At 39.8% G+C, this 26,027-nt stretch overlaps 3 protein-coding genes across 12 annotated transcripts in view; all 3 read right to left on the minus strand.

Annotated features, from left to right (window-relative positions):
- Window positions 1–1,353: 1,353 nt before the first annotated feature.
- Window positions 1,354–9,720, minus strand: nr2c1 (nuclear receptor subfamily 2, group C, member 1). 6 transcript variants are annotated; one of them, XM_020621819.1, is made up of 14 exons: window positions 9,599–9,720; window positions 7,776–7,910; window positions 7,408–7,641; window positions 7,189–7,267; window positions 6,919–7,098; window positions 6,685–6,835; window positions 6,072–6,168; window positions 5,086–5,267; window positions 4,361–4,514; window positions 4,101–4,222; window positions 3,803–3,945; window positions 3,352–3,489; window positions 3,100–3,205; window positions 1,354–2,998 (listed from the first exon to the last, which is right to left on the minus strand). In XM_020621819.1, exons 2-14 carry the CDS (start codon window positions 7,845–7,847, stop codon window positions 2,827–2,829), a joined length of 1,830 nt encoding a protein of 609 aa, XP_020477475.1. In that variant the 5' UTR covers window positions 7,848–7,910; window positions 9,599–9,720; the 3' UTR covers window positions 1,354–2,826. The 6 variants fall into 6 exon arrangements, with proteins under 6 accessions (XP_020477475.1, XP_020477505.1, XP_020477465.1 ...); XM_020621849.1 differs by lacking the exon at window positions 9,599–9,720 and adding an exon at window positions 9,418–9,578 and having other exon boundaries at window positions 5,086–5,264; XM_020621809.1 differs by lacking the exon at window positions 9,599–9,720 and adding an exon at window positions 9,418–9,578.
- Window positions 9,721–9,970: 250 nt separating this feature from the next.
- Window positions 9,971–24,683, minus strand: LOC109972719 (FYVE, RhoGEF and PH domain-containing protein 6-like). Its single transcript, XM_020621795.1, has 21 exons — window positions 24,394–24,683; window positions 21,524–23,525; window positions 19,933–20,074; window positions 19,559–19,623; window positions 18,977–19,007; window positions 16,399–16,550; window positions 15,809–15,965; window positions 15,596–15,683; window positions 14,609–14,659; window positions 14,416–14,474; window positions 14,258–14,329; window positions 13,627–13,695; window positions 13,094–13,177; window positions 12,905–12,984; window positions 12,666–12,768; window positions 12,370–12,507; window positions 12,029–12,131; window positions 11,763–11,857; window positions 11,551–11,679; window positions 11,308–11,447; window positions 9,971–11,226 (listed from the first exon to the last, which is right to left on the minus strand). Exons 1-21 carry the CDS (start codon window positions 24,404–24,406, stop codon window positions 11,190–11,192), a joined length of 3,810 nt encoding a protein of 1,269 aa, XP_020477451.1. The 5' UTR covers window positions 24,407–24,683; the 3' UTR covers window positions 9,971–11,189.
- Window positions 24,684–25,174: 491 nt separating this feature from the next.
- LOC109973971 (uncharacterized protein C3orf20) overlaps window positions 25,175–26,027 on the minus strand; it is a 9,017-nt gene continuing 8,164 nt past the window's right edge. For 4 of the 5 annotated variants that reach the window (XR_002276908.1, XR_002276906.1, XR_002276909.1 and 1 more), the window contains one exon: window positions 25,175–25,583. The gene's annotated coding sequence lies outside the window, so the exon portion shown is untranslated. Of the gene's footprint in view, window positions 25,647–26,027 lie in introns of all 5 variants that reach the window. The other variant, XR_002276907.1, reaches the window with a different exon arrangement.

The following is a 26,027-nucleotide window of genomic DNA, read 5'->3' on the forward strand; positions in this document are numbered from 1 at the left end:
TTAAAGTTCTAAATAAAGAATATTTAAGTTAAAGTACATGAGTAGCCGATTAGAAAAAGTACTGAAAATTTCAAAGTGAAAATGCTATTAGATTGTAATTACTGGTGTAAAATGTCTAGGCTAAGATAGTGTAGGTTTGTTGACTGCATGTTCTATATGGTGTTGTAAGGTCATTTAATTGACAAAAGTGCAATGTTTCCTTTTTAAATGTAGGAAAAAAGGAAATTTATTGTGGCATAAAATGGAAATACTAAAGTAAAGCATGTGTGCCTCAGTTATTGAGTAATAGCACTTATTTTTCACTGCTGCCACTTATTCTTTGCTTACACTCATATTACTATACTCTTTCAAATGAGAATCATGCAAACCTGTGTATCAGGAACAAGCAAACCCTCTAAAATTGTGAGATTTGGTAGATTTTAAACAAAAAGTATTATACAGGCTATAAAGTAAAATAAATTAAAGTTATGACTTGAGTGCATATTGTACTTTTGTTAAAGAGGTGACCATACCTAACAGCTTAAATGAGGAAAAGAGAATGTGCAGCACACTATGTAAAAATAAATAAATAAATAAAATAATGTAATGAACAAGTATTAAAATATTTGACCACAATGTCATGCTGGCATTGGCATGACAGGAAATGGCCTTTTTTGTCTTAAAGCTAATATAAGAGTTTCTTAAAACCAGTTCTGTCACCGTGTTTTGCTAAATCTACACCCGTTCCTCAAGCAATGAAACCCCAAAACTCAAAGAGGCCATGGGAACAGTACACCTGGCTCTTTCACCCACATTCACTCAGCCTGAAATGCTAATCCACCTAGCCGTGAACACAAAAGCCCATGTTGCATCACAAATCTCCTTACCGTTCTTAACCTTTACAGTTACCGACAATCACAGTTTGTTTTTGTAACTGTAATGTGCTCGGGCAGTTTGTAAAGAGATCACGAGTACTCTCTGGTGTCTGTACAGACCATAGAACGAGTGCACCATACACAGACCTGCATTAACCTCTGTGGTTTGAAGAGGGTGAGTCAAGTGATGTAGTGATGGGTAGGGCTGTGGAGATTCACATAAAGAAGCTACTGGATAAACTGGACAATGGACTTCTAAAAATAGCAGCAGACAATACTCAACTGGTCATCAAGTTTTAATGCTACTATCAGTGCCTTTAATTATCTAAACATAATTCACTGGGTAACTACGGCAGAAGAATGATTACAGGCACAACCCTCGGTTTATCCATATCCACAGACCCCTTATGAAAAATTGATTGGCTAATAACACACACTGAAAGCCTAGCCGCTTGTCTCCAACACCCTGCAACATCTTCTACATTTACATCACTTGACACAAAACACCACTGGGGTTGGATGCAGTTCTTGTGTTTTTAATTCAAAAGGAACATGTGAGCCATCTGCTGTTTAAAGAATTGGGGGCAGGTTACATGAAGCAGAACTACGGAATTTTCTTGATTGCATCATTAAATAAAAAGTAGAAATTCATCAGGTCTGTAACAGATACATTTACAACAGAGCTACTTTCAAAGATAACTTAATTAACCTGCTTCTTGGAAGAGGTCCGCTGTGGGCCAATACACTTATCCTGTCAAATTACAACTACTGCACGTGGTTACAAAGAAGACAACCTGTCTCCAGTACCCTATAGTCAAAAAAAAATACGCAAGGGGACAGTTTCTGTTTCAGCACCAGGTTATTTAACCCTGATCACAAAAACTACAGTGCTACTCTCTCCTCAGTGGGCTTTGAATGACAGGGCTAAAAAGCTGATTGACTTGGTGCATTTGTCAACAACAGAATGCGTATCTAGCTTTCACCGTTATTCTTGTATTTCAAGGTTTTTTGCAGCAATGACACATGAAAATACTCCCGAGTATTTACTGAGTGCAAACTAAACATACAACACAAACAGGCAGTACTAGAGAAAATACTTCAATTGTGCATCCACACAGAAAGCCTGCTCTAACATGAGTGAGCATGGCCCCAACATCATATTTAGACTGCTTTTGTAGTCCACATTGGCAAAAATACAAAATAAGTTGTAGCGCGCTGCTGCTGCTGCTGAAAAGCTTAATATGACTCTTATGAGCATTACATAACATTTATGTTGAACAGGTAAATAGTGAGAATCAGTCCCACCAAGTCATACTTGGAGTATATTGTCAATTAAAATGAAAGTTCAAATGTGTATATAATAGGGAAACATGACTGAAAGATTCCTTTATTTTCAAATGACTTGGCCATCATTTTCCGTCCATGTTTGTCATGATTTGTACCAAGAGTTGCCTATTACAGCCTTCTTGGTGCTGTCTATATACATAATTAACTTCCACATGATGTCAAATATTTGACAAGTGATGCTGCCCCATCCTTTGGATTGGCAAACATAAAAAATAAAGGTTCTAACCTTTAGCAATAACATCTCAACAATCAATCAACATTATAACAAGTTTTTTCCTCCATAAGTATTAGAAAATAAAAAAGCATGACCATACTGGAAATCAGTGGAAAAACAAAGCATCCCGATTACTTCAGAATGCAAACAAGATCGGCACAAAAGGAAAGGTTTGGAGGCAGTGAAGCAGTTTGCTTGCCACTGGAGTTGGTGTTATTTATCCTCCTTGTGAGTTGTCCTCTACTGCCTGGCTACTGAGGAGGCAGCAGTAGGAGCGATGTGAGAGTCAATGCCGTGTCATAAATACAATATGTGATGGCCACTCAGTGACCAGTTTGTGAAGCCCTCCGACTACTGATTGGCTGTTGAATTTTCACAGTCCAGCATTGCCATTACAAACAGCACACTGTGTCAGACTCCAGAGGCCGCCTGGCTATTATAATCAGTGGACTCCATTTTGAGGATGTAAGGGATGATGCTGTCAATCTGCACATTGCCAATGAGGCCAGCAAAAAACAGCTCCTCGGTGACAGCTGCACTTATCAGCCTGAGGGCCGGAAGACGGAGCAACAGCTTGGACAACCTGGGAGCCAAAAGGAGGAAAGAAAAAATTTGAAATTTGTACATCAACTTTGCCTTTCCAGCAATGAACGGGCAGTGTGTAGTATAGTAAACACTACTAACCGATAGGAATCTTCTGGGTAGGTCCTGGTTACATAATCCTGTAGTTCCATGTAGGCTTTCTCCTGAAACCTCTCAATCTGTGGGGTATTATCAATGCCTGGGTGATCTGTGGTACAAAAGCAACACAAGTACACAGCCAAATGTGAGTCCATGCACACTGGGCCATCTGTAACACTTTTGTTCAGGTGTTCCAACATGCTAAAGATTCTGCCTTAATGCAATTTTCATTTGTAAACTGGTCTGTCTACGTACCAGGACTAAAGAGAATAACAGCTTTGAGATAGGCATATTCATAAGCATCTGGGGACAGCTTGGCCATGCTGTTACAGAACTCTTGCATCCTCCAAATGTGCTCCATTACTAGTTTTACTCGCTCTGGTGACAGCTTCTCTGTAGGAGACAGAATAAAAATAATAATAAAACAAATAAAAAGGCAAGATTAGAGGGGAGAAGGATGTAAGAAGCTGAGCATCAGTACAGCCTTTAGCAAATTCAGGACAAATTGTGCCACTAAAATGAAGAAGACAGATTTCAAACCTCAACATATTATACTTTTTATTTATTATTATATATATATTAACATACTTCAGGTCTGCAAGGCTTACTTGCATTCTCCTTGACATTACACTGAAAAACGTTGTTTGGCCTTCTGAAATTGTATTCTGTGAAACTTTGCAGGCAGGCAACAGAGGAGCCCTCTTACCTTCCTGTAAGCTTGTCTGCAGATGGCTGATAATGGCACTTAAAATGGTACCAACATTCATAATGTTGGAACACTGTGCCAGACCCAGAGCAAACAGTTCATTCCAGCAGGCTTTCATTAAGTTAATGTCATCGTCTTGGCCACTGTAAAATAAATCAAGACTAATTTAAATCTACTACAGTGAAGAGAAGCCTCACTTGGATGTCATTTTATAACTGGCATGTGCAGTAATTATTAGTGCCACTATTTTAAAAGATGTATTTATAAAACCATGAAAAACCTTGTGACAAACACTTACCCAAGGGTTTGAAAGGCAGGTATGGAGCGTGCCCAGTGCATTGAGAGAAAAAGTAGGCGAGAAGCTGATTCACAGATATAGTTGACATTGAGGTACTCTGGCACAGGCAAAGGCATCATAAGCTGTAGGAGCAAATTGTTTAAAGCAGGGGGAGAAGACATGACTACAGTGTTAATCAGAAAAAAATGCTTAGCTCGGTAAAAAAAATAAAATAAGCTGGATGTCATCGTAAAGGCCAAAGCCAGTGGCTGTGGTTTTACCTTGAAAGGGATATGGCTGTCAGAGAGTAGAGGTCCGTCTAACTCTACTACAGGACCCGACTGGTCCCCTGATATCAGCTGCATTGTGGCCTCCAAGGAATTCCCTGGTAAGCCATCACCAGGGTGCAGGACTTTGGCCAGGGTGTCAAAGGCTCTAACAATACACACAATATGAAAATCAAATGTTCACTTTAAAAATTCATGTTTTGATGGAGACATCAAAATGTATGTGCAGATAATGTATTGTAGCTCACAGAGAAATCAAATCAAATCAAGACTAATTTATTTATATAGCACTTTAAAAACAACACCCAGTTGACCAAAGTACTTTACACAGGCAAGATAAAATCACAATAAATAACTAAAATAAAATAAATAGGATCAGTGCAAAAATAAAACAGCACAATAACAGACACACAGATGACATACATTCACATAAATTAAAAGGAATGCATGGGCACTATAAGGATACAAGTCAAAGCAATACAGTGCACAAAGATGGTCTATTTATGATTGACTATAGCCAATCTAATTCAGTCCTAATAGCACAGCCAGAAACCACATGGCCCAACTCAAAATTCAATTAAAGCTCTGTGACAAATAGAAAACACAGCCCCCGGACTCCTCCCTACTGCTCACGTGGCTCCAGTTGATTTATCAGCTCAATCAGAAACAACTACTGGTCAGTGTCAAAGCCTCTAGATTCTTTTTGTCATCTCTCTCACCGAGTGATATCACTTTGCTCGTCTCCTTGGATTTCTGTCATTGAGCTGTCACCGTTGCTAAGCGTTTCGACTCCCATCATATCATTGCCGCTGTCACTTGTCTCCCTTGTCTTGTTGAGGTGGGCAAGGGACGTCACTACATTTGCCAGTGTACTGAGGTCACCCTGAGATGGGTCATCCTGCTGAGGATGGGACAGTAATTAGCAAACATGCTTCAAAAATACAAACTCTATTTGTTTGCACTATCCTGCCACAGGTTAAAAAATGTTAGTGTTTATCAATGGTCCACAACACACAGATGTTAACACATGCACCATTATTGAACAGGCAGTTATTTTGTTAATAATAAGTAGCCAATCGGACATATTGTATTTATTCTCTGTGACCTTTATATTGAAAACTATTTTTGGGTCTGTGTTGAATCTACGAAAAGTCTACACTGTAGACTAACCATGTGGCGCACGCCATTGTGAGCATTGTGTGCTGGTGTGTCTGTTTCGCCCTGTAATTGTACTACCAAACTGCTAGCTGGAGATGGTGTGTCTATGACACCATGTTCTGCTTCTTCTGAAACTGAGCAGGTCATGCTGGCATTAAAACTAATAGATGTTAAACAGCTGTTACTTTTACTGAAAATACTGCAACACAGATAAGAGAGAAGACGTTGAAGGAGATGGTCTGAACAACCACTGAACCAACTGCAGGAGAACAAGGGGGGATTTTCTGTGCTTGTCTGGTCACTGAGAGACATGAATGAGGAAATGTGATGCAACCAATCACAGTTGTTGCAGTCTGCGTTGCCACATTGTGTAGTTACATTTCTGGAGAGGTGCACGTCTGGCTAATGATTAGGGTACAAGTCTACACCTTACCTATGTTGTACCTACGGTGTAGCTTCAACACAGAACCATAAATCAAGCTTAAGAGGTAGAATTATATATGAGACTATGAGTAAATGTACTATGATTTGACTGCAGCAGTGTTACCTTGTCAGGGGATGCAGGGATCAAGATGGTATTTTCCAACTTAGAGAAGGGTTGCTGGATGTTGAACAACATGCTTGACTCAAGCAAACTTGTAGACCTGCAATAAGAGGTTTGACATCTCACATACAGTAGTATCATGTAATATGGAAAGATCTCTAGGCATGCAGAATATTTAAGAATCTTGTTTCATGCAATAGAAATAATTTGTGACACTCTTGCCAGTTTATTATTTTACCGTGTGCAATTTAATTTAATTCAATCCAGTCCAATGACTTGCTAAAGTACATCCCATATTGCTCAAGCTTATAATAGTCAGAGAACATCAGTGTAACACCAGTGTGTCAGGGAGGTGCTGATTCAACTCAATGGTAATTCTGAGGCAGTTGTCAGTGATGGTGTGTTACAGGGCTGCATTACTAAAGATATATGTTTTCTAATTTTCCTTTTGCCGTAATGTAAATGGGAAAGAAAACAAGATACAACTCCCAATATGATGTTGTTATTGTTATTAATAATACTAAGAAAGATATTGTTACAAAGCAGCTGTTGATTGTATAGGTGAATCTAAAAAATACGGTAAATTAGTGTATGAACTTTTGTTAAGTGGTTGTACCTGGCAGTTTCCTTGTCAGATACAAAAGTGGGTGTGGCAGCCAGAGGGCTACACAGGTTCTTCCGGATGTAGATCTTCTCAGTTGATGCTGCACAGTTGACAGATTTCTCTCTAGTGGTCACTTCAACAGGCTTCCTCTCACACTGCACAGCTACATCACAACACCAAAACATCAGGCCTTATTTATGTGAGTCTGAAAATTATTTCTGTAAATAATAAATATTAGTCTCTTACAATCCTGTTTCATGCCCAGAGCTATGCAGCGCTGCAGTCGACAGTACTGGCAGCGGTTTCGGTGGAGCTTGTTGATGGCACACTCTCCAGAACCCCTGCACGTGTATACCAGGTTCTTCCTAATGCTGCGTTTGAAGAAGCCCTTACAGCCCTCACAACTGACGGCTCCATAATGACGCCCTGTGAGAGAAAAGAGAAAAAAGGGTAGAAGACTTGCTTGTGTGCTACTGAAAAATAACAATGTTAAAATAAATTTAATTTAATTTCTACCTGAGGCTTTGTCCCCACAGACAACACAGTACTCCACAATCGGCTTGACAACAGACTGGTCTGAGCCTTCAGTCACAAACTGAAAAACAACACAAGACAATGGAATAATGTACTACAGCAAACAGATCAATAGGTTAAGACTAACCAAACATGTGCATCCTTCAGTCAGAAGACATTTCAAACTGGCTGGAGTAAGCCACTAAGAACTTCAGGCAGTACCTGAATCTGTGACCCAGCCAGTTCAGGGGAGGCAAACAACAGCTGGTTAACCCCAGCACTATCTGGAGAGGCAAGGATGACCTTGCTGGGTGAGTCTTCCTGCTTGGCCAGGATCACCTTGCCACCAGGGGAATAATCAGCATTTGCTAAAATAAACTGCTGCTTTCCAGGGGACGATGGTTCAAGTGCTGTGACGATCTGGATCTTCTGGCCAGTCTGCTGATCAGTAACAATCTATTGGAAATGTTTAAAAATAAATCAAAACATGAGGAAGTGCTTACTGTATATACATAACAAGTGGGAGAGGAGTGAATGTTTATTCACACATAATTAAAAAAGAATAACAGTCAGACAAGCTGTCACATCACCTGGATTCTGTGTCCTAAAGCCATGTTGTTGTCTGTTGACAAAAGTTGAATCCTTTGAGTCTGTCCATCCATTCTGGTACTTCGCACAGCTTCTTCCACTGCTTTTCACATCAGTACCCCATCAGGCATGCACACCTGTACAGAGAGCATATATTCTACTTTGTGTTTTATTAAAGAAAACTATGGATCAGGTCTGAGAACACCTGCAAGGATATGGCTTACTTTATTTCAAAATGTTTCTTATTGTCAAAAAACATTCAATTAAAGTCAGTTTTCTCAGTACTTTTCAGCTACCGTCTGTAGCAGTAAGCCACCAAGCCAATTCTTTCCAACAGAATCTTTTCATAACAGGATAAAGATGATTTTTTTTTAAGCTAAACAATTTTTTAAAACAGGTGCACAGTGACACTACAGTTTTTAGCACATGTTAAAGCTAATAATGGTTATACTGGGGGCTATTTTACCAGATTTGTACTCAGTAAGTATTTACAGCCCTTGCAACTGATACTGACTCAAAATAACCTGCAACACTCAAGGTAATGCAGAAACACAAAGTAGTATAGTAGGTTTTGGTGTTTTCATGAGGATTTGTTGTGAACAACATACCATTTAATCACCGATTGAGTTCTGTGATAAACTAAAATCCCATAGAACATTTCATTCAGCTTTTACAACATGCGTAAATATCAATTTTATAAACTAATGTGTATGGATGAACCCGGAGCTCAGACTCTAATTTTCAATCTGTTGCATTCAGATGCATTGTATCAGAGCTCAGAGTTGTTGTTAAAATGACCACTATGAGAAAACAAGTAGTTACCACTGCAGCTAGCTAACTTATTCTTCCTGGTTATTTGTTTACCTCCCCTTTTAATCAGAAAATATTTCTGGCCCAAACCTGATGGACATATCTAACGTTACACGATGTTAACTTAAACGTTAACCAAGTCAAAGTTAGTTTGACATTATCTGTAATATTATATGGCGTGTCACTGACTAATGTTATTTTGTGGCCTATGCTAGCCAATCTAGCCCATGTTAGCTCGAAACTGAACTATTGGTAGCCATGTTATTAAAGCAACTTAATCATCGAAAAGTGACAACAAATGAGCGGCAAAGCTGTGTCGCTAACACAAACAAGTCCTTAACAGACAGCTATTTAAAATCGATACGGAAGATAAAGGTATTTCTTTTCCTGTGGGTGAAAGGTCAACATTGAAGGGTTAAAGCATGCTAGGGTTCAAGGCCCATGATGCCAAATCGCAGAATCAACGGTGGGATTTCAGTTTTGACAACAGGAGAATTCGCATCAGTTCTTGCAATGACTTTCCACAACAATTGGAAGTTTAGCAAGACAGCTGATGATTTAATACTAGGCCATGCCGTTGTCGCATTGACACTTAATTCAATGATGCTGAGTTCCTTGCTTAGTTCCTGAGACTACTTAGCAACGCTAGCACAGCGGCTAACATGAGCTATCGGCAGCACCGTTAGCTAACAAGGTAACGCTTGTTGGCTAAGTAGCATGGGCATAAACTACCTTTTTCTTTCCGACTTGATGTTAACAGCTTCACCTAAACGCGTAGCCTTACACAGACAACCAGCCATGGAGTCGCATACACACACTAACGTTATTACATACGTGCGAAAGTCGTTTTCATGCGCTACACTCCGGACGACAATGCTAACGAGCTAGGTTAGCTGTTTGTTAGCTGGTAGCTACTGGTAGCGTCCCTGCTGTAGACCCACTGAACACTCCCTTCCTTCCTGTGTTCCTGGCCACTCGTGTCTCTTTCATGCCCACATTAGTAATTACTCCTTACCTGTCAAGGAGATGTTAGATCAGATAATGTATTGCCTTCAATAAACGATATTATTACTGTAACTGCAGTTGGTAGGAGGGTCAGAGTTCGTGACCTTTTTTTCATAAATAAAGTATGGGCATGCGCAGTTAGATTGCCGCGCTCTTAAACTAGTTTGTGAACAGAAACCTGTCAAAATGTATTTTCCCAACTGGCTTCAGTTTTTTGGCACAAGAGACATTATGTTAGATCACAGAGTGTATAATCTTGAGCAGTTTTATTAATCCATGTATGCTGAAAGCACCTCAACAGTTCTGTGTATGAAATCCAGATGCTGTCACACTGGCTATTAGACAAAGCAAAACAGGAGGTTGAAATAATGTGCTGCTGTAGAAATAGGGGTACTATAAGCTGTTTTATTTAGGAGGGATCCATCTTATGCCATTAATAAGAACAACCTCTGGGTTTCCGGATATTGTGGAACATCCTCTCTAGCCCAAAGGATTTGCTGTATTTTTAGGTCTTCAATGAACTCTTGAACCCCTTCTCAAAAGGGGCTGCTGGACACCTGGACCACTATTCATTTATAAACTGCTAATTAACACATTGCAGGCCTATTACGACTTTTAACCCCTACACCAAGTTTGACTAGCTGTTTATCTTTGTGTGTATGCTGGTTGTTACAGTTTTATATGTTACAGTGACATGAGTGGCCTATATACAACTTACTTCCTCTTTTGCTGACTATTAAAACAATTGTTTGTTCCTGCTTCATACAACCAATCATAACAAAAAGCACAGTAAAACAACAGTTTATTACAGTGAAAGAATTTAAGTAGTAAAAATGAGATTCTTAGAAATTTGGTATAGTTTACAATTGTGTATATTTACACAGGATATGTGTGTGGAGTATAAAATATGTACAGGCATTTGAGTGATTTAAGTGCAATACATAGTATGGTACAGTTGTGTTAGCATACAGTTATGGTATGTTCAAACAGTGAATATTTCCCTGGTACACCATTAAAACTATGTGAGACTCAAACCTATGTGAGGTAGAAGATTGATCTTTATCATGAGTGCATGTTGTGTTCTATAGCCAACTTGACAAGTGCAAAATAAAGTAATTATTCCCAAACAACAAAAAACATATTACTAGTCTTGACCTCTGAAAATGACTGGGTAAATGTGAACCATTTGTGATGATGGTATTCATTACAAATTTGTAGACAAAGAGCTTTTGTTAATAATCTGTGCTATGGAGATTCAAACAGGTTACCAGAGAAATTAAAATGCTGAAAAAAAAATGAAAGTATAAAAGTCTAAAATAGCTAAAGGTGGTTGTTAAATGATTCTTACATCATGGCCAAAATTGCATAAATCCTGATGAGAAAGATTCATGTTAATATACAAAAATAAGTAATTTACCACCTCCACAGGAGTTCTCTAACACTATGTAAAAGGTAACAATAGTAAATTATAATAAAAGCAATAAAATAATATAATTGGATTCAGTTCAATCCATCTAATAATGGTGTCTCCAGGTGTTTTTTGCAGAATTCACTGAGGTAAAAAATGTTCAGGCAAAGGCAAAAAAATATGTTGAATAACTTTAAAGCACGGTGGCTTCTTTGAATGAGTTGATCCATCTGTTTAAAAAGAAAAAAGATCATTAGTTTTACTATTTCTGTCATATACAATAACAAGATGTATCCCTTTTAACATTGTACCTCTGGGCAGTTTGGACGTCATCAGCTTTAAAAATATAGTAAAGTGTGTTTTGGTGATAGAGCTCAAACTGTAATTTCTGAGATGGATCTGCCTTCAACACAAATCCTAACAGGGGCTGACTCTCCAATGCTGCAACATCCTGCATGAAGACACAATCAAAGATTTTAGAATGACATGAAATTAATTCCTATTGGTCGACTGATATGAAGAGACTATTCATTGACAAAAATAGGAGACCTTACCTCACTTGCAGCGTATGTGTACAAGACCTTGTTCTTAATCACGAACCACAGCCTTTTCCCCAGCTTCTTATTAACCTTTGACCTCTGCAGATACCCACTCATGGAGGAGTTGTCTGTGTTTGCACACACCTGAAAGACATAAACCCCCACCTGATCAGATATCTGGTCATTATGAATAACTATGCATCCTGATCAGGAAAAAGAACCATCACCTCTTTGAGGGCTGCAGGTATCTTCTTGTGCTTCTTGACGAAAGAAAAAGCAGATTTGTTTCCAAGGGCTGGGGCTGCTGGTGAGGAGCTTTCATCTGATGAACAGAAATACACAACATGCGGTGCTTTAATACACAGAAAATACAAAGAATAGATGGTATTCCTTTGTCTAATTCACAGTGATGTTTCAGCTGGATAGCATAAAAATATAAGAATGACAATGTGTTGCCAGATTGCAAACAGTGTTAGAAGGAAACTACTCTTACTTTGCTGCTGAAGAATAACGAAGCAATCGTCACACACTCGTGCTAAGTGATTCTTTAGGTATTCAAGACAGTGTTTGTTGGAAGAACAGTCCTGGCACACGACCTGATGGGATGATAAAGCACAAAAGTCATACTTTTTCTCTTTTTTTTCAGTCTGGCCAGCTGTTTTCTGCTGTTTCCAGTTTCAGTGCAGAGCTAATTATTTCCCAAAATATTCCTATTTTCACATTTTATTAGCTATCTTATTTTGCTTATTTTTGATGAAGAATCGTTTAGAAATGACAGTTGTAACAAAAGGGAGAGAGTATTTCTTCCAACTCTGACTGCTTTTGTCACCTCACCTTTCCACATGCTCGGCAGTGGTGTCGCCTCCATGTCAGGGTGAAATCAGAGAAGCAAATCATACACATGGTTGTCCGCAGGTCAGGGATCCATATAGGGGCTTTAGAGCCTAAAGAAGCGCCGTCCATCTGGTCTACCTGGATATAAGTTTAAAAAAAACTAAGCAAAACATTATCACTCACTGCTCACTTGCATTATAAAATTGACTTTTTAATGTTTGTTTTGATGACCCTATAGGCTCATACTCTGCAAACAGGAAGTGTATAAAGTGAACTACTGCTTAAGACAATCATACCTTTTCTGAAGGCTTGCCAGGTATAAAGCTGATCTTCCTCTTGGCGTAGTCACTGATCGCCAGGGAAATGGCCTGAAGCCATTCATCTCTCTCTATGGCTGAACTGAAGGTAGAGAAACCAAGTGTGACTACATCTACACAGTATCCACAGACCTCTATGCACTTCAGTGATAAACATAGGATTATGAAACACCACTTTCTCAAATTACATTGAGGCATCTTTTTCCCCTGATCATTACCTTGCAAAGAGAATGAAGGAGCGCTCCACACTTTCAATGTTGAGCTCATTCTGATAGGCCTCTAGGCTTGGTTTGCTAACCTGTAATTATTTTCATTGTGAGAAATGATGGCAGCGTATACCTTATCTTGTGATACTATGTAAGAATATGAAAAGATGAAGAGTGCAAGGAAATAAAAGGAGATGTCACCTTCATCCCAGCCAGAGACAGCATTTTGTTGAGCTTGTACTGGCCTGACTGAAGAGGAGTGGTGTAGAGTAATGCGTCATTAAACTAAGGGAGAAATAGCAAAGGAATATTACTTTTATTCTGTCTTTTCTGTTCATTCTGTATTTTCTAATAGATAATGAATCATTTTTGTTTCATTAGCTTCCATTGTTTTGATAAAGACAGTTATGAAGTTTGTGTACATATAATCAAAGGCTCAAGCGTCTTTGAGCCTTGACCTCCGGACAGTCAAAAGTTTCTGATCTACAACTTCAGTGTCCTTATGGCAGTAAAAGACAACAAAGGTGAGATACAAGGATATATGGACCATATAATACCTTACTTAGGAAAAAGACGCTTAACTAAAAAGAAAGGAGCATCTGTCTGATCACAGTCAAACCTTCACAGAATATATTCTGGACTAACTGAAGGTAGAGAGCACACAACAGACTGGCTGGGGCAGATGTCACTTGAAGAATGAAGGAAGAGAAGCATGAGATACATGGACACTATACCAGGAAGAGCATTCTGGGCTGTACTATCTTCCTGGACAGCTTCAATAGGAGTCCCTCTTTCAGGAAGATCTGGGGGACAAAAATGTCACATTAAGTCAAGTTCATAGTTTTTCCTTGTTTAAATGAGAAGGATGGCTATTTTCATTTTCTGAATATTAATGAAATTTAAATGTTGGTCTTGAAATGGGACACTATTATAAGCCCTAAAGGTAATGAACCATTTGGATAAAAACATCTAGTGTTATAGTTCTGTTAATGTGATTTCCTGCTCACCATAATATTATGGGGCTTCATTACAATGACATTAAGGTTTAAATTGTATGGATTAAAAAGAGACTGTTTTGCCAACTGCTATTTTTAAGGTCAACAATGAACTTTGGAACTTAAGCCAACATGAAGCAGAAATGATAGAAAAATGCTAATTTAAACATCTACTATTCCATGGCTGAACTCTATTGTCTGATGATGGTCTTGTGATATGGCTGAAAAATCCAGAACAGCTACTAAATAGACTTAAATGAGTGATTGTGAATAATAATAATTATAAAAGTTCAGCTAAAAATTATAATGTAACAAATCTAATGCAGGTAAATTTACAACACAAACACAAACAACATCTATGAGGTCTTACCCGCCCAGGCTGGACTATTTCATGGTTGCCATTCAGACTGCACTGCACCTGGATTAGTTTCTGGAAGTTGTCCTGAGATTTAGAAAAAAAATTAACATGAGTAAACTGCTCAGAGCATCTTATTAACATGTTAAGAGAATGTGCTGACTGTCTCTCACCCCTTGTTTCATGAAGTCGTTGGCATGATTGGCAACCTCTTTCACTAGAGCAAGGGCAGCTGAGAAGAAAAAATGTGTAAAGGTGTACACCACATACAGTATACGGTACATGTACATCACATACATGATACAGTTCCACTGGCACCATCACCTCTGTTTACTGTATAGAGATGTTAAAAGGTCCTGTGTTTACCTTGTGTGTCCTTGTAATCAGCCGAGTCCTCCGACAGGTTTTTCAGATAGTCTGAAACAAAATAACAACCCTTTCAAAGTCAGGGTCAAGAGTGGAACCAAACAAGTGAAAAAGACTTTGTACACTTGGTTACAAGTATTCATTGTTATATAGTCAATTCCTGGAATGCAAACGGAAATTAAAATCCTGGATAAAATGGTCTGCAGGTGCTTAATAATGTAATTATCCAAGAGCAACATGAGGACTGTTTTTCACATTTTGGCACTGAGTGTTCGACTCTGATCCTTTAGACTCACGGAACACTAAGGTCATTCATATTAAAAGCTTGTGTAACTTCACCACATCTGATTTGGGCTACACTTCAAAAACCTTATTATAGGAGGATAGAAGAAGCAAGGCAGAAATTCCAAGCTACTTTTGTTTTTCTGGACACCAGAGGGCAGCCTGATGCCTTTAACGAGACATCATGTATTTGGCAAACAAGCACTGTTTAGGAGCCTGTAGCTGCAATGATGAAGCCATTTGGCTTTTAATGAATGACCTCGGGGGCAGCATGGTATGCAGCATGCAGTGGTTAGTGCTGTGGCCTCACAGCAAGAAGATTCCAGGTTTAAGCCCCTTGTGCCCTTCTGTGCGTGTCCGCATGTTCTCCCTGTGCCTGTGTGGGTTCCTTCCAGGTACTTCCTCCAACAGTCCAAAGACATGCAGCTTAGGTTGATTGGCGACTCTAAATTTCCCCTAGGAATGAGTGTGGGTGTGTGTGGTTGTCTGTCTAAGTGTCAGTCCTGTGATAGACTGATGACCTGACCAGGGTGGACCCTGCCTGTCACCCAATGTCAGCTGGGATTGGCTCCAGCCCCCCATGACCCTCTTCAAGATAAACAGTATAGATAATGTATGTATGCATGACTCTGGTTTAATAACAATGTGCCAAGATATTAAACTGATTGATTTAACGTTGTCAAGTTGACTCTTCATCTTAAGTACCTGTGAGCAGCAGCTGATACTGTGGAATCCTCTGAACAGGCTTCAGTAGGTAATGCTTCAAAGCCAAGTTAGCACAACGTGGACTGGCCTTGGACAAAAAAAGATACACCAATAACACAATTTTTAGATGCATACACAGAAACTATGAAGCCTTATTAACCCGAAAGACACACCCACTTAGACAGAGAAAACTGGTTTAGTGAGCCTTGTTACCTCAAACTGTCGTACTACAGCACCAAATGCTGGATTCCTCTTGCTCTGCTCTTCCAGTAGAGCCACATTCTTGTCAAACTCACGGATGTATGTGGAGTACATCTTCAGAAAGGGCCCTTTCTTCAGGAAAATGTCTGCTAGCTGCACATTGTCATCCCTGTGCATTAAATGGAGTAGAATGAGATAACCTAGACACTGCAACATGTTTTGAAGTGTGTGTATATGTAACTGAGGTGTACAATACACTATAGTACATTATATATTGTTGTAGACCATTTCAGAATTAAGGCTTATTATCACAGCGTTACTCCAATAGTTCGTTATAATGCTTTAATTTTACACTGACATATGAAGTGTAGAAATTTAAATACTGAATTTATTGAACTGAAATATTTGAATATTTAAGAAATGATTGCTTCAGTAAGGAGCTTTAAGATGTCCTTGAACTGGAACAGAAGGCTAACACAGTCCCTGATGCAATGTACACAAATGTACAGGGATGCCGACATACTGTACCTTTGACCACAATGTGTGGGTGAATGAATATGGTGTCAGTAAAATAAACACTTTTTAAAATAAATTTGTTGTACCACTGTGCCACTCTCTGCTTCAGCTCTCTGAGCAGGTCATGGTTGAGTTCATAGAGCTGTGGAAGGTAGTACAAGATCTGGTTCAGAAGACGCTCCTCTATCACAGGGCTCCCACTCTGCCGAGATGCCTTGGACACCAAATCACGGAAGTCCTATAGGTCAGATAGTCAGAAAGACTTGGGTGATTACAGGAACACAGGCACATCATGAAAAACCTGGTGATGTATCATAAAAATACCCTGACTCCCATTAAGGATCCTCAAATTTCCATTATTTGATGAGTCAGGATTTTTTAAAAAGCACAGAAGAGCTGAGATAGCTGTTTCTGCTGCTCTTTCTGATGATGTGGATGGTTCTTTTGGTGGTTTATGGTGACACGTGGCAGATAAAACTGCATGCAGACTGGGCACCCAGAGGTGAACGCCTGTGGTTAACACATGTATTCTCTTCCTACTACAACAACTGACAGTGAAGAAATGTATTTTAAATGGTATTAGAAAAAATATGGATGATTCACAAGATAAGCGAAGATTATAATGCAGACATGACTGAGGAAACAGTAAGGAAGTATTTGTTAGTAATATTATGTTACTGTCCAGAGTGAAGTGGGCACAATCACTGTTTCTCTTCAGTTTGTTTGTACAGTGTACATACTGTTTGATAGACCGAAAATATTATTTGAATGCTAAGGATTACGCTTTGAAAGCTCATCAGAAAGACCACACAGTACATTTCCATTAAGGTAAAAGTCAAAGCTGTTATTATCTTTCTGCCACTGGGAAGTTGACATTTTGGAGACAATGGGTGTTCAGCTGAGCAACAGTGCACAGAGACAACACTAGAATGGCTATAGATATGGTTCAACAGTTAGCTGATGAAGACACACAACAAAACATTTATCAGTCCATGGAAAGCCAGATGACTGCCTGCCTGCCTGCCAGAGATGGAGACTGAACAAATAATAAGTAATCTCCGCCTTCTTGGAATGGCTGTTTCTTATTACTGGCTTCCATTTCTCTACGGTCCACAGACACCCAAGCACTTCCTGCCTGTGACGAGTCATCACTTATGACTCAATCCTGTTGCATTCTCATGGTGTGACTTTGTGTCTTTCCAAATTTCTGCTCATATGACTGTATTTAGTAGGATGAGACTATTTGTTGTCCCGTGTTTTTTAGAGGTCTAACCACTTCCCATTGTGTTGTTTACGTAGCACAGCTTGTGCCAGTTCCTTTTTATCTGTTTGCTAGATAGTATGATGTGATACTCAAATGGCAGTTTATTACAGTTGGTATGCCTAGCTAAATAAAGTAGTTATAGATAATAATAGTTTTTTTTTCTCAAAGTGCCACATTTACTATGTTTCTTTATGTATTCTTACACTATACATTTCACATAATGTGTAGAGAGACTTTAAAGTAGATTTTATTAACTGTGAGATTACAAGAGAGCTGGGTAGATTTGTACAGGTCTGACAACATATACATGTTTTTGCCGTACTTGTTACCATGCACTGTATGCTGTCACAAACACGTTCAGGGAAGTACAGATGAAGTTTTTCAAAATGCCACAAGGCTGTGTTTAAGTACAGATAAGTGTAGCATTCCTGTCAGATCAACCTACCAGGAGACGACTGTGAGGAATGTGAGCCATGCTGACAAAGCTGCGGGCAGCTGGGTCTACACAGTCTTATCCTGCATGGGGTGTGCCCCAGTAACTAGCATTATCAAACACATATAGTGAACTCTCACAGTCGATTAATACCAGATAAAACATAACAACAGCCTCTGGGGCCTGTTTTCATGTGAAACCAACAGAATTAAAGGTAGGGCTGGCGATTCAGAAGATTTTTTTGTTACATTACTTGAATTTCTCTTTTCAACCCAATGGTAATGAATACATTAAATGCACTGACAACATAAAGAAAGAAACCTGCCATTTGTGGCAGCAGCAGGGCTGAAAAACACCTCATCCTATGAATACATTAAATGCACTGACAACATAAAGAAAGAAACCTGCTCCCTGGACTCCCTCTTCACTTCTCCCCGCCCGGACCTCTAAGACTAGATACCGGGGCTAAAGCAGTTTAGCCATTAACCAGAGGGCCCCCAACTGTGGTTCAGGGCCACAGATCTGGGGCAGATAATAGTGTATTCTAGAAAGTTACAACTAAAAAGAAGTTGGATGCTGCAAGAAGTAAAACCAGAATTAACATCGGTGTGGCTTTTGAACGATGGCAACAACTGAGAATGAAAAGGGCTAAATTTAAATTAAACCTGCGGCTCTAATGTTTATGCAGAGTTACAGGAACACGATTTCTGGTGGCTGTATTTCTGCTGGACATGTAACTATTGGTTTTATTTTGCTTGGGGAGCATTTGTTATTTCCTGAAATCAGTACTAGTCAGGCAGTTCACGTTGCAGTGTGCACTGTGGTTTGGAGGAGTGGCTTTGGAGAGAAGTTAGAACGAAAGGGTGTGATTTCTTCAATTGTCTAATTTCAAGACTGAGCTTCCTCTTGCTGGTTTTTCCAGGATCGCCAACCCTACCTTTAAAGGATGAAGTAAAGGGATGCTTACGACATGAAGCAGCTTCAGGACATCAACAAACCTACAAAAACAAAGAATAATGATAGGTAGATTATGATCCCTGGCATGATGAGAAGTTAAATAAGATATAATTAATGAGTAAAGTCATAAAGAGCCACTTCCTTTTAAGCAAAAGAAAATAAATAGTTTTCCTCTTTCTTATTTATCCATGCTTATAATTTTAGTTTTATTTGCTAAGGTTTTGGGGTATTTCAAGTAAAACAGCATATTGTGTGTGGTGCCAACAGCATAACAAAATTACTATTAAAAACATCAACAGCCACATATCGGTCAAAAACCATTTTCTTTGTACAACAGACAAAGCTTACTGTGAGTTTTCATTTTATACAAGAGAAAGAGTTAGTGAAACAGTTGATCCCCAGTTGTCTCTTTGAAATTAGATATCGCTGTTGACTTAAATGTAATTTTTCAACATTGTGAGCACCATAGACAATATTATTTATACTCTAAACATCTCAAACCTGGGCAAACAAACCAAAACTATCGGCATGGCTGGCTACCACTAGTAGTAAGTGGGTATATGTTTTAAATTAAAACAATATTAAGACTTACACACTCTCAGAGGTCATGATTTCTGTCGCGATGTGGTGAATTTTGGTCTTGTTTCCATTCTGGGTCTAACAAAGGTGCAAAAACAGACAAAATAATCATACATCTAAATGAACCTCTCTCTCAACAAAAATTTATCATCACATCATCACAGGGAGAATTTATTGCAGTGCTGATGTATTAGACTGCATTCATTTAGCTGTACTGCACTGTATATTCAGGAGGTTGATGAAAATGAACGAGTGTCAGAAAGAAGACAAATTCTTCCCCTGAGGTTCAAGACAAAATCATTATGTCTCACAACACAAACCCTGTGAGATAATTCCAGGCAATGTTTCTGTGCACATCAGGGACTAAACAGTGTCTGCTGTCCTCACCGTACTCTGCCCTGGCTGCTCAGGGTCTCCTTTACTTGACATGAAGATGCAATCATCCTCCTCCTCATCTGAGGTGTTGGCTCTAGTATCATCATCTGAGTGGCTATAACCCTGTGGTGCCACCTCCTCATTGGTAGAACAGCTGTTAAAAGGCCAGAGCATTGGGGTCAGAGAAGAACAGAGACAGATGTTGTGGTGTGAACAAACATTTGCTGCTGCAGGCATTTATTAAAAACAATGTGCATTCAGCAAACAATGACATGCCTTTAGTCATTTTAATGGCACATGATTAATTTAAAAAGTATAAGGAGTACATTATTTATAGATTAGGGAAAAGAGATGAGGTTTGAAATAAAAACATCTTTGTCAGCATATGTATTTTTGGAAGAAAAACATCAATGTAGCAGTATTCATAACAGTTCCTGCTCTAAAGGAGTGGGAGTCACACAGGAAAGGGGCCAGTTAACGCAGCTGAGGAAAAACCAAATCATGTACTGATAATCATCAACACTGTCACGTGCTGTATCACTAGCCCTGGTCTAGCTAGAGAGAGAAAGAGGCTAAAACTGAGCAACAAACCCAGTGTGCCAGAGTCACTGGTTCTTACACACTGGCATGTTTACACTGTCGCATTTCACTGAGAGACAGCGAACAGTTACACAAACTGTAATCTAAATTTTCAAGTTGAGTTCACTGGTCATTCATAATTTCTTTGCAGAAAAGACTAATTACTAACAGTCCTCCCCCCAAAAAATAACCATACTAGCAGTTTAACTGATGCAATAATCTTAAAAAAAGGCTCAGTCCAAACCAAAAAATATTTCCTCATCTTGGATACAAATATTTTATACGTCTTGATCCAATCATTTAACATTTACATGAGGAAAACTAAGCGGTATTGTGTTGTGCCAGAGACAATGTTGTCTGCTCGAATCACAAACCTCACTGTCAACAGTTTTGTAGAAACCTTCTCCTGGATAAAAAGTAGTTTAAATTAAACCTGCGGCTCTAATGTTTATGCAGAGTTACAGGAACACGATTTCTGGAAAAACACACAGCTTTCTCAAACTATTTTTCCAATGCTTTGAGGAACACGTAGAGAATTGTCACAACTATTGTGTTTTAATGGAGACAAAAATCTCAGTAGCAGATCTTAAATATTTCTATTAACAGATCCTTTAAAACTTAAAACACTTAACTGCCTTTTTAGCCCCAGAGAGGAAACAATCCTGAGCTGCAACAAACACCAAGGCCTTTTAGGGCAAAGGAAGCCTCTGATAACAACCTACTACAGTATATGAAGTATATATAGAATTGTCTGTGTCATCTGAATTATTAGGTCAATCTACAAACCTATCAACACATGAAAAATGTTGCAAGCATGCATGCTAACACACTTGTCAAACTCCCCTGACAGGAACCTGCAACAAAATACAATGTGACATGCTTCTGTGTGACTTCCCCTTATAAAAATGGTAACAGACACTCTCTGTCATACACTAGATCGTTTACAGATGATATAATAAGAGAAAAAAACAGAATCAAATAGATGCAGAAATAAGAAACAGAAATAACAGACATCATAACTTACCCGCCAGCTGCTGGTGTCTGATGCTGCTGCTGTCTGTTGGTTTTCTCTAAGGACATAAAGGGTTCAGGCTCCTCATAAATGCCCTCATCACAATACATTTCACCGTGGCAGGTCATAGATGACTCTGCCTTTCCCACATGCACATTCAAGTAGTCTATTTCCTCATATATACCGATGCTCTCATTGTGACCAGATTGTTCTATTCCATGAGAAAACTCATCTTCATCTACACTTTGTTCTACTCCAATCAGTGGGCAGGAGAATTTGCGTTCTCGGAGATGCGCAGGGAAGTTCTGGCATTTGTCTTGGTCCCTGTCCACACTTTGCTCATCATCATTTGCAGTGGAGTCTGGGCTCTGGCCTCCTTTTACAATTGGGTTCTTCACAGAGAGCTTCAATTCCAGCAGTTTTCGGAAAGAGTTCCTCCTGTCTTGCTCAAAGCGAACAACATCAGCACCAGAGAATGACCTGGCTTTCTGTTTGCCCAGAGTAGACTGGGAAGACTTGTTTCCAACTGTTATGAGGTTTCTACTTGTTTTCTCATCTGTATGCAAAGGCAGCTCTCTCTGTAAGCCCTCCTTTACAGCACAATCTTGTAGCGGAAGAACATGCCTTTTCTCACCATCTCCTAATTTTCCCTCTTCTTTCTCCTTAGATTCCTTCCTCTGGATCCATATCGGGCTGCTGTGTTGGTGGGGCTTCTTTGGATCGACCTTGACCGCCCTGTTATTCTCTGTTGCGGCACTGATGCCAGGAGGCTGAGTGAGCAAACTACTGGAAGGAAGACAATGTGTGAGGTTGCTGCAGACCGTCTCCTGATCATCCCTTCCTTTCTTTTCCACCCTACTGTCCTGGTCAACTGATATCTCCTTCTCATAAATGTCGCTGTCCATTCCCAGGTCTTCCTCTTCCACATCATTTGCAAATACCCGAGGGGCAAAGGTTGGCACGTTCTCAGGTGCAGAGAGAAAAGGTTTCTTCCTGGGCGGAGGTGCTGGTGGAGGACAGGCTTTTCTTGCAGACAGAAAAGCTGGCTGCTTGTTTTCACTAACAGGTACACTGACAGACATGGAGGAGCTGCCCTTCCCCTCTGATGACACCTCCTCTTTATTGATGTTCATTTCCTTCCTTTCCTGGCTTACAGTCTCTCCCCTCTTCTCTTCCTCCACCTTTTTCTGATGGGCCAGAACAGCTGTTCTGGGTTTCCGTGGTATAGGGACAGGATTCTTATGGGCTGGTTTGGGTTGGGACTCACCAGACATTCTCTCTGAGCCAAGAGCATCTTCCTCGGGTGCACTCTTTGGTATTATGTTACCATTTGCCTCATCACTCCATGTCCTGTGAGGAGGAAAGGGCCTAGGGGTCACTACCGGACTGGAGGTACTGATGTTTGTGTTCAGATTTTTGTCCAAAGTAATTGTTTCTTGTAAAGTTTTATGATCAGTGAGGTGGGTGTTGGTAGAAGCAGGCTGGGGACAAACATTTTGTGGAGGACTACTGCTTTTCACGTGGTTCTTTGTGTCATCTGTTCTGCCATCACTGTAATCTTCAGTATCTCGAGATGTATGGAGAAGCTTTCTCTTGTCTTCAGTTGTATCCTTGGTTAATGTTTTTAAGTCTTTCTCCATATTGTCTTTGTTTGCTGATGTGCTCCTGATGCATTGGCAGTTTTCTTGGCTACACAAGCAAATAGGAATAATATAATCCCAATCGGGTTTTTTGTTTTCTCGCTGTATTCCATTCTGGGAGTTGAGCAGGTATACAGTCAGAGAGTTTTCTGTTACAGATATTTGGTGCAGGCTCTTTGAAGCCAGAGGTTTGGACTCCACAGCAGTGGTGAGTTTGGAGAGGCAGGGTTTGGGAGCCAATACTGGTTTAACCCTTCCTGGTGTACTAGGAGATGGGAGCATGGGGCCATCTCTTCTGGGGGTTGCAGGAGATGCCCCTGATATCTGGAGTTGGACCAGCTTTGGTTTAGGGGCCACCGGTGGCTTGTGCATGCCTGAGGAGAGTCAAAAATGCAAGATACACACTTGAGATTTTGTGTTGAGTGTCTGTTAGAAAACAGTTCCAGATGTGAAATGTCACAGATTATGGCCCTAATCTGACACAATAAAAAAATGTTTGGAATATGCATTTTATGTGTTTTCACTATGACATCTGTTGTTCTAATGGGGTTTCATTCCATAAATCTGCTCTGCAGTGATCCCAACCTAGTGACAGCTTAGTGTAAAACTGCTGTGAAGTACCAAACCAGCTCTCCAGGGGTTCAAACAGTACATGGGTTTTGTTTGCCACTCCACACAGCAGCACTCTATTCCACTAATGGCCTGTGTCAACAAGCAGAGGAAGAGGAGGAGCAGACGGGAGATGAAGAGTGGGGTGCACTGGAAAAGAGTCATGCAAACTCCAGACATCTGGTTGCACTAATGTCCTACAGTTTTCTGTGATGGGCTAAACTGCAACACGGTGAGAGGAAGGTATGTTGTTTTCCCCTCAGCATAGTTCCCTATCACGTTTTACACACTGTTTCCAAGTGTACAAAAACATTCTAATGAATTCTGTCATCACCAATTAACTTAAAATGTTTAAATTAAGTCAGATATGTTAAATACATAAGTGACTAACAAGTGAATTCCACAAACACTATAATAAATATCACATGACTGACATTTACCTATACCCACCAAACGCACATACATGTACGCAGTATGTTTATCTATTTATTCCATTAATACACTTATTTATTTAGCAGTTTTAGACTAAGTTTACATCCTTAACCAGTGACTGGGCAATTAAAATGTCATAATTCGCAAGTGTATTTGTCGGAGGTGGGAAAAAATCAGAGTAAGGATTTGACGGTCACTTACCTGAGCTCGTCATCGCTTCACTCACTTCGCTTCGTAAATTACTGTATATCAGTCCAGCGGAAACAAACCATCCTTTATGCCCTGATACGTCGACTAAAACTGGTTTATTTGCCAAAAACTCGACATGCTGTTCGAACAAAACGTCTTATCTTACAGCAAACAGGTCATTCTCCCTGGAGCCACACTGCCTGCCTGCCTGCGATATGTACACCACCACCTTCCTTTTGGTTTGTTTCCTAAACAGTCCGCTAGGGGCCCCCAGAAACCACAGACTGCCAGGGCCAATCGAAACAATACTTTAGTTAATGTAAAATATAATCACTAACAAAGCTTTGGATGTGTAAGAGAAAAGCCTGCATACTCTGGTGAACTGTACCCTACACCCCATCAGATCGACATTTCTACCCAAGTGCATTAATAATGTGTGACTGTTCATCATTGGGAACTTTCCAGAGTGCAACACCCACACACACACACACACACACACACACACCATTCAATATACACCATTACTGCTTACATTAACAAATATGACTAAGAAACCAGAAATCCATGCTTTGTAAGCCATATGGCTGAGGAAGTAAAACTCAAAAAGCATCATTTGTGGGTGATGCTGTCATCGTGCTGTAGCCCTTACCAGGTGACCAGGCTGATTACTGTAATCAGTAATCCCTTCAGAAAACAGAACTGGCTAGCAGGAAGAAAGAATGATGAACAGCAGCAACTGGCCTGGCTGTGATAGCATGATAGCATTAAATAAAAAGAACACAAAAGAGTTTAGTGTTTTTATTAAATCCGATCAACTTTACTAAAACCTGTAACAACAAATACACCAATTTCTCAGCAATATGTATGTAAGATGGAAATCCTGTTACACAAAACACTGAAACATCTGCAGTCAGTCATCTTGTGCCCTGGTGACCAGAAGAATCGCCAGTGTGAAAAAGGAATTTTGAATCTCAGCCACAAATTAGTCTAAGCAGTGATGCAAGCATGTATGGGAAGCAAATGAGGTGGTTGTAGTCTGACTGTATTACAGCAACCTAAAGTGTTTACCCACAGATGAAACGTAACAGATGTAATCCTATCAATGTGTGGTAACAGGAACATGAGGAAACGCAGGAGTCTTTGTTTCAATGAAAAGGGTCCTGTGCTGCCGGTAAGATGCCTCAGGGGTTTTTTGGTGTTTTCTGTTTAGGCAGAGGGCATCAGGTCATCAGGTAATTCAGTCAGGTATCTTAAAAACTTTCTTACTGTAAATAGCAACACAAGCAGGGTGAAAGTGAAAGGTGGAAAACATTTATGAAAACATAAGACAATATAGAAAAAATATCTACAACCACAAATCAGAAAAAGTTGGGATGGTATGTAAAATCTAAATTAAAACTGAAAAGAGTGATTTGTAAATCATTTGTATTGTTTTCAATGTAATACAGGACTCAGGGGTGATGGAGGAGGCTGATGCAGGCAACAGCAAACGCTGTTAAGCCTTTCCAGTCTCTGGGCCCTCATAACCCATAGCCACCGACAGCAGGAGCAGAAACCAGGGGGCCACCAGAAGCACCAGCTCGCTGCGGCCGGCCCTGGCTCTCTGGGGACTGCTCACAGTGGTTGTGTGGGATGATCAGGCAGGC

This window comes from Monopterus albus, unplaced genomic scaffold, assembly GCF_001952655.1.
Source record: "Monopterus albus unplaced genomic scaffold, M_albus_1.0 scaffold7.1, whole genome shotgun sequence".
In the NCBI taxonomy this organism is placed as follows: Eukaryota; Metazoa; Chordata; class Actinopteri; order Synbranchiformes; family Synbranchidae; genus Monopterus; species Monopterus albus.

Excerpts from the sequence above, each read along its gene's own strand:
- nr2c1 (XM_020621819.1), bottom strand. The coding sequence starts at position 7,847 with ATGGATGGACAGACTCAAAGGATTCAACTTTTGTCAACAGACAACAAC. Across the intron at positions 7,642-7,775 it reads CTTTAGGACACAGAATCCAG|ATTGTTACTGATCAGCAGAC; the intron begins GTGATGTGACAG and ends CATTTCCAATAG. Across the intron at positions 4,515-5,085 it reads GAGCAAAGTGATATCACTCG|AGCCTTTGACACCCTGGCCA; the intron begins GTGAGAGAGATG and ends GTGTATTGTTAG.
- LOC109972719 (XM_020621795.1), bottom strand. Across the intron at positions 20,075-21,523 it reads CAGACACCAGCAGCTGGCGG|CTGTTCTACCAATGAGGAGG; the intron begins GTAAGTTATGAT and ends GCCTTTTAACAG. Across the intron at positions 14,475-14,608 it reads TGATTACAAGGACACACAAG|CTGCCCTTGCTCTAGTGAAA; the intron begins GTAAACACAGGA and ends TTTTCTTCTCAG.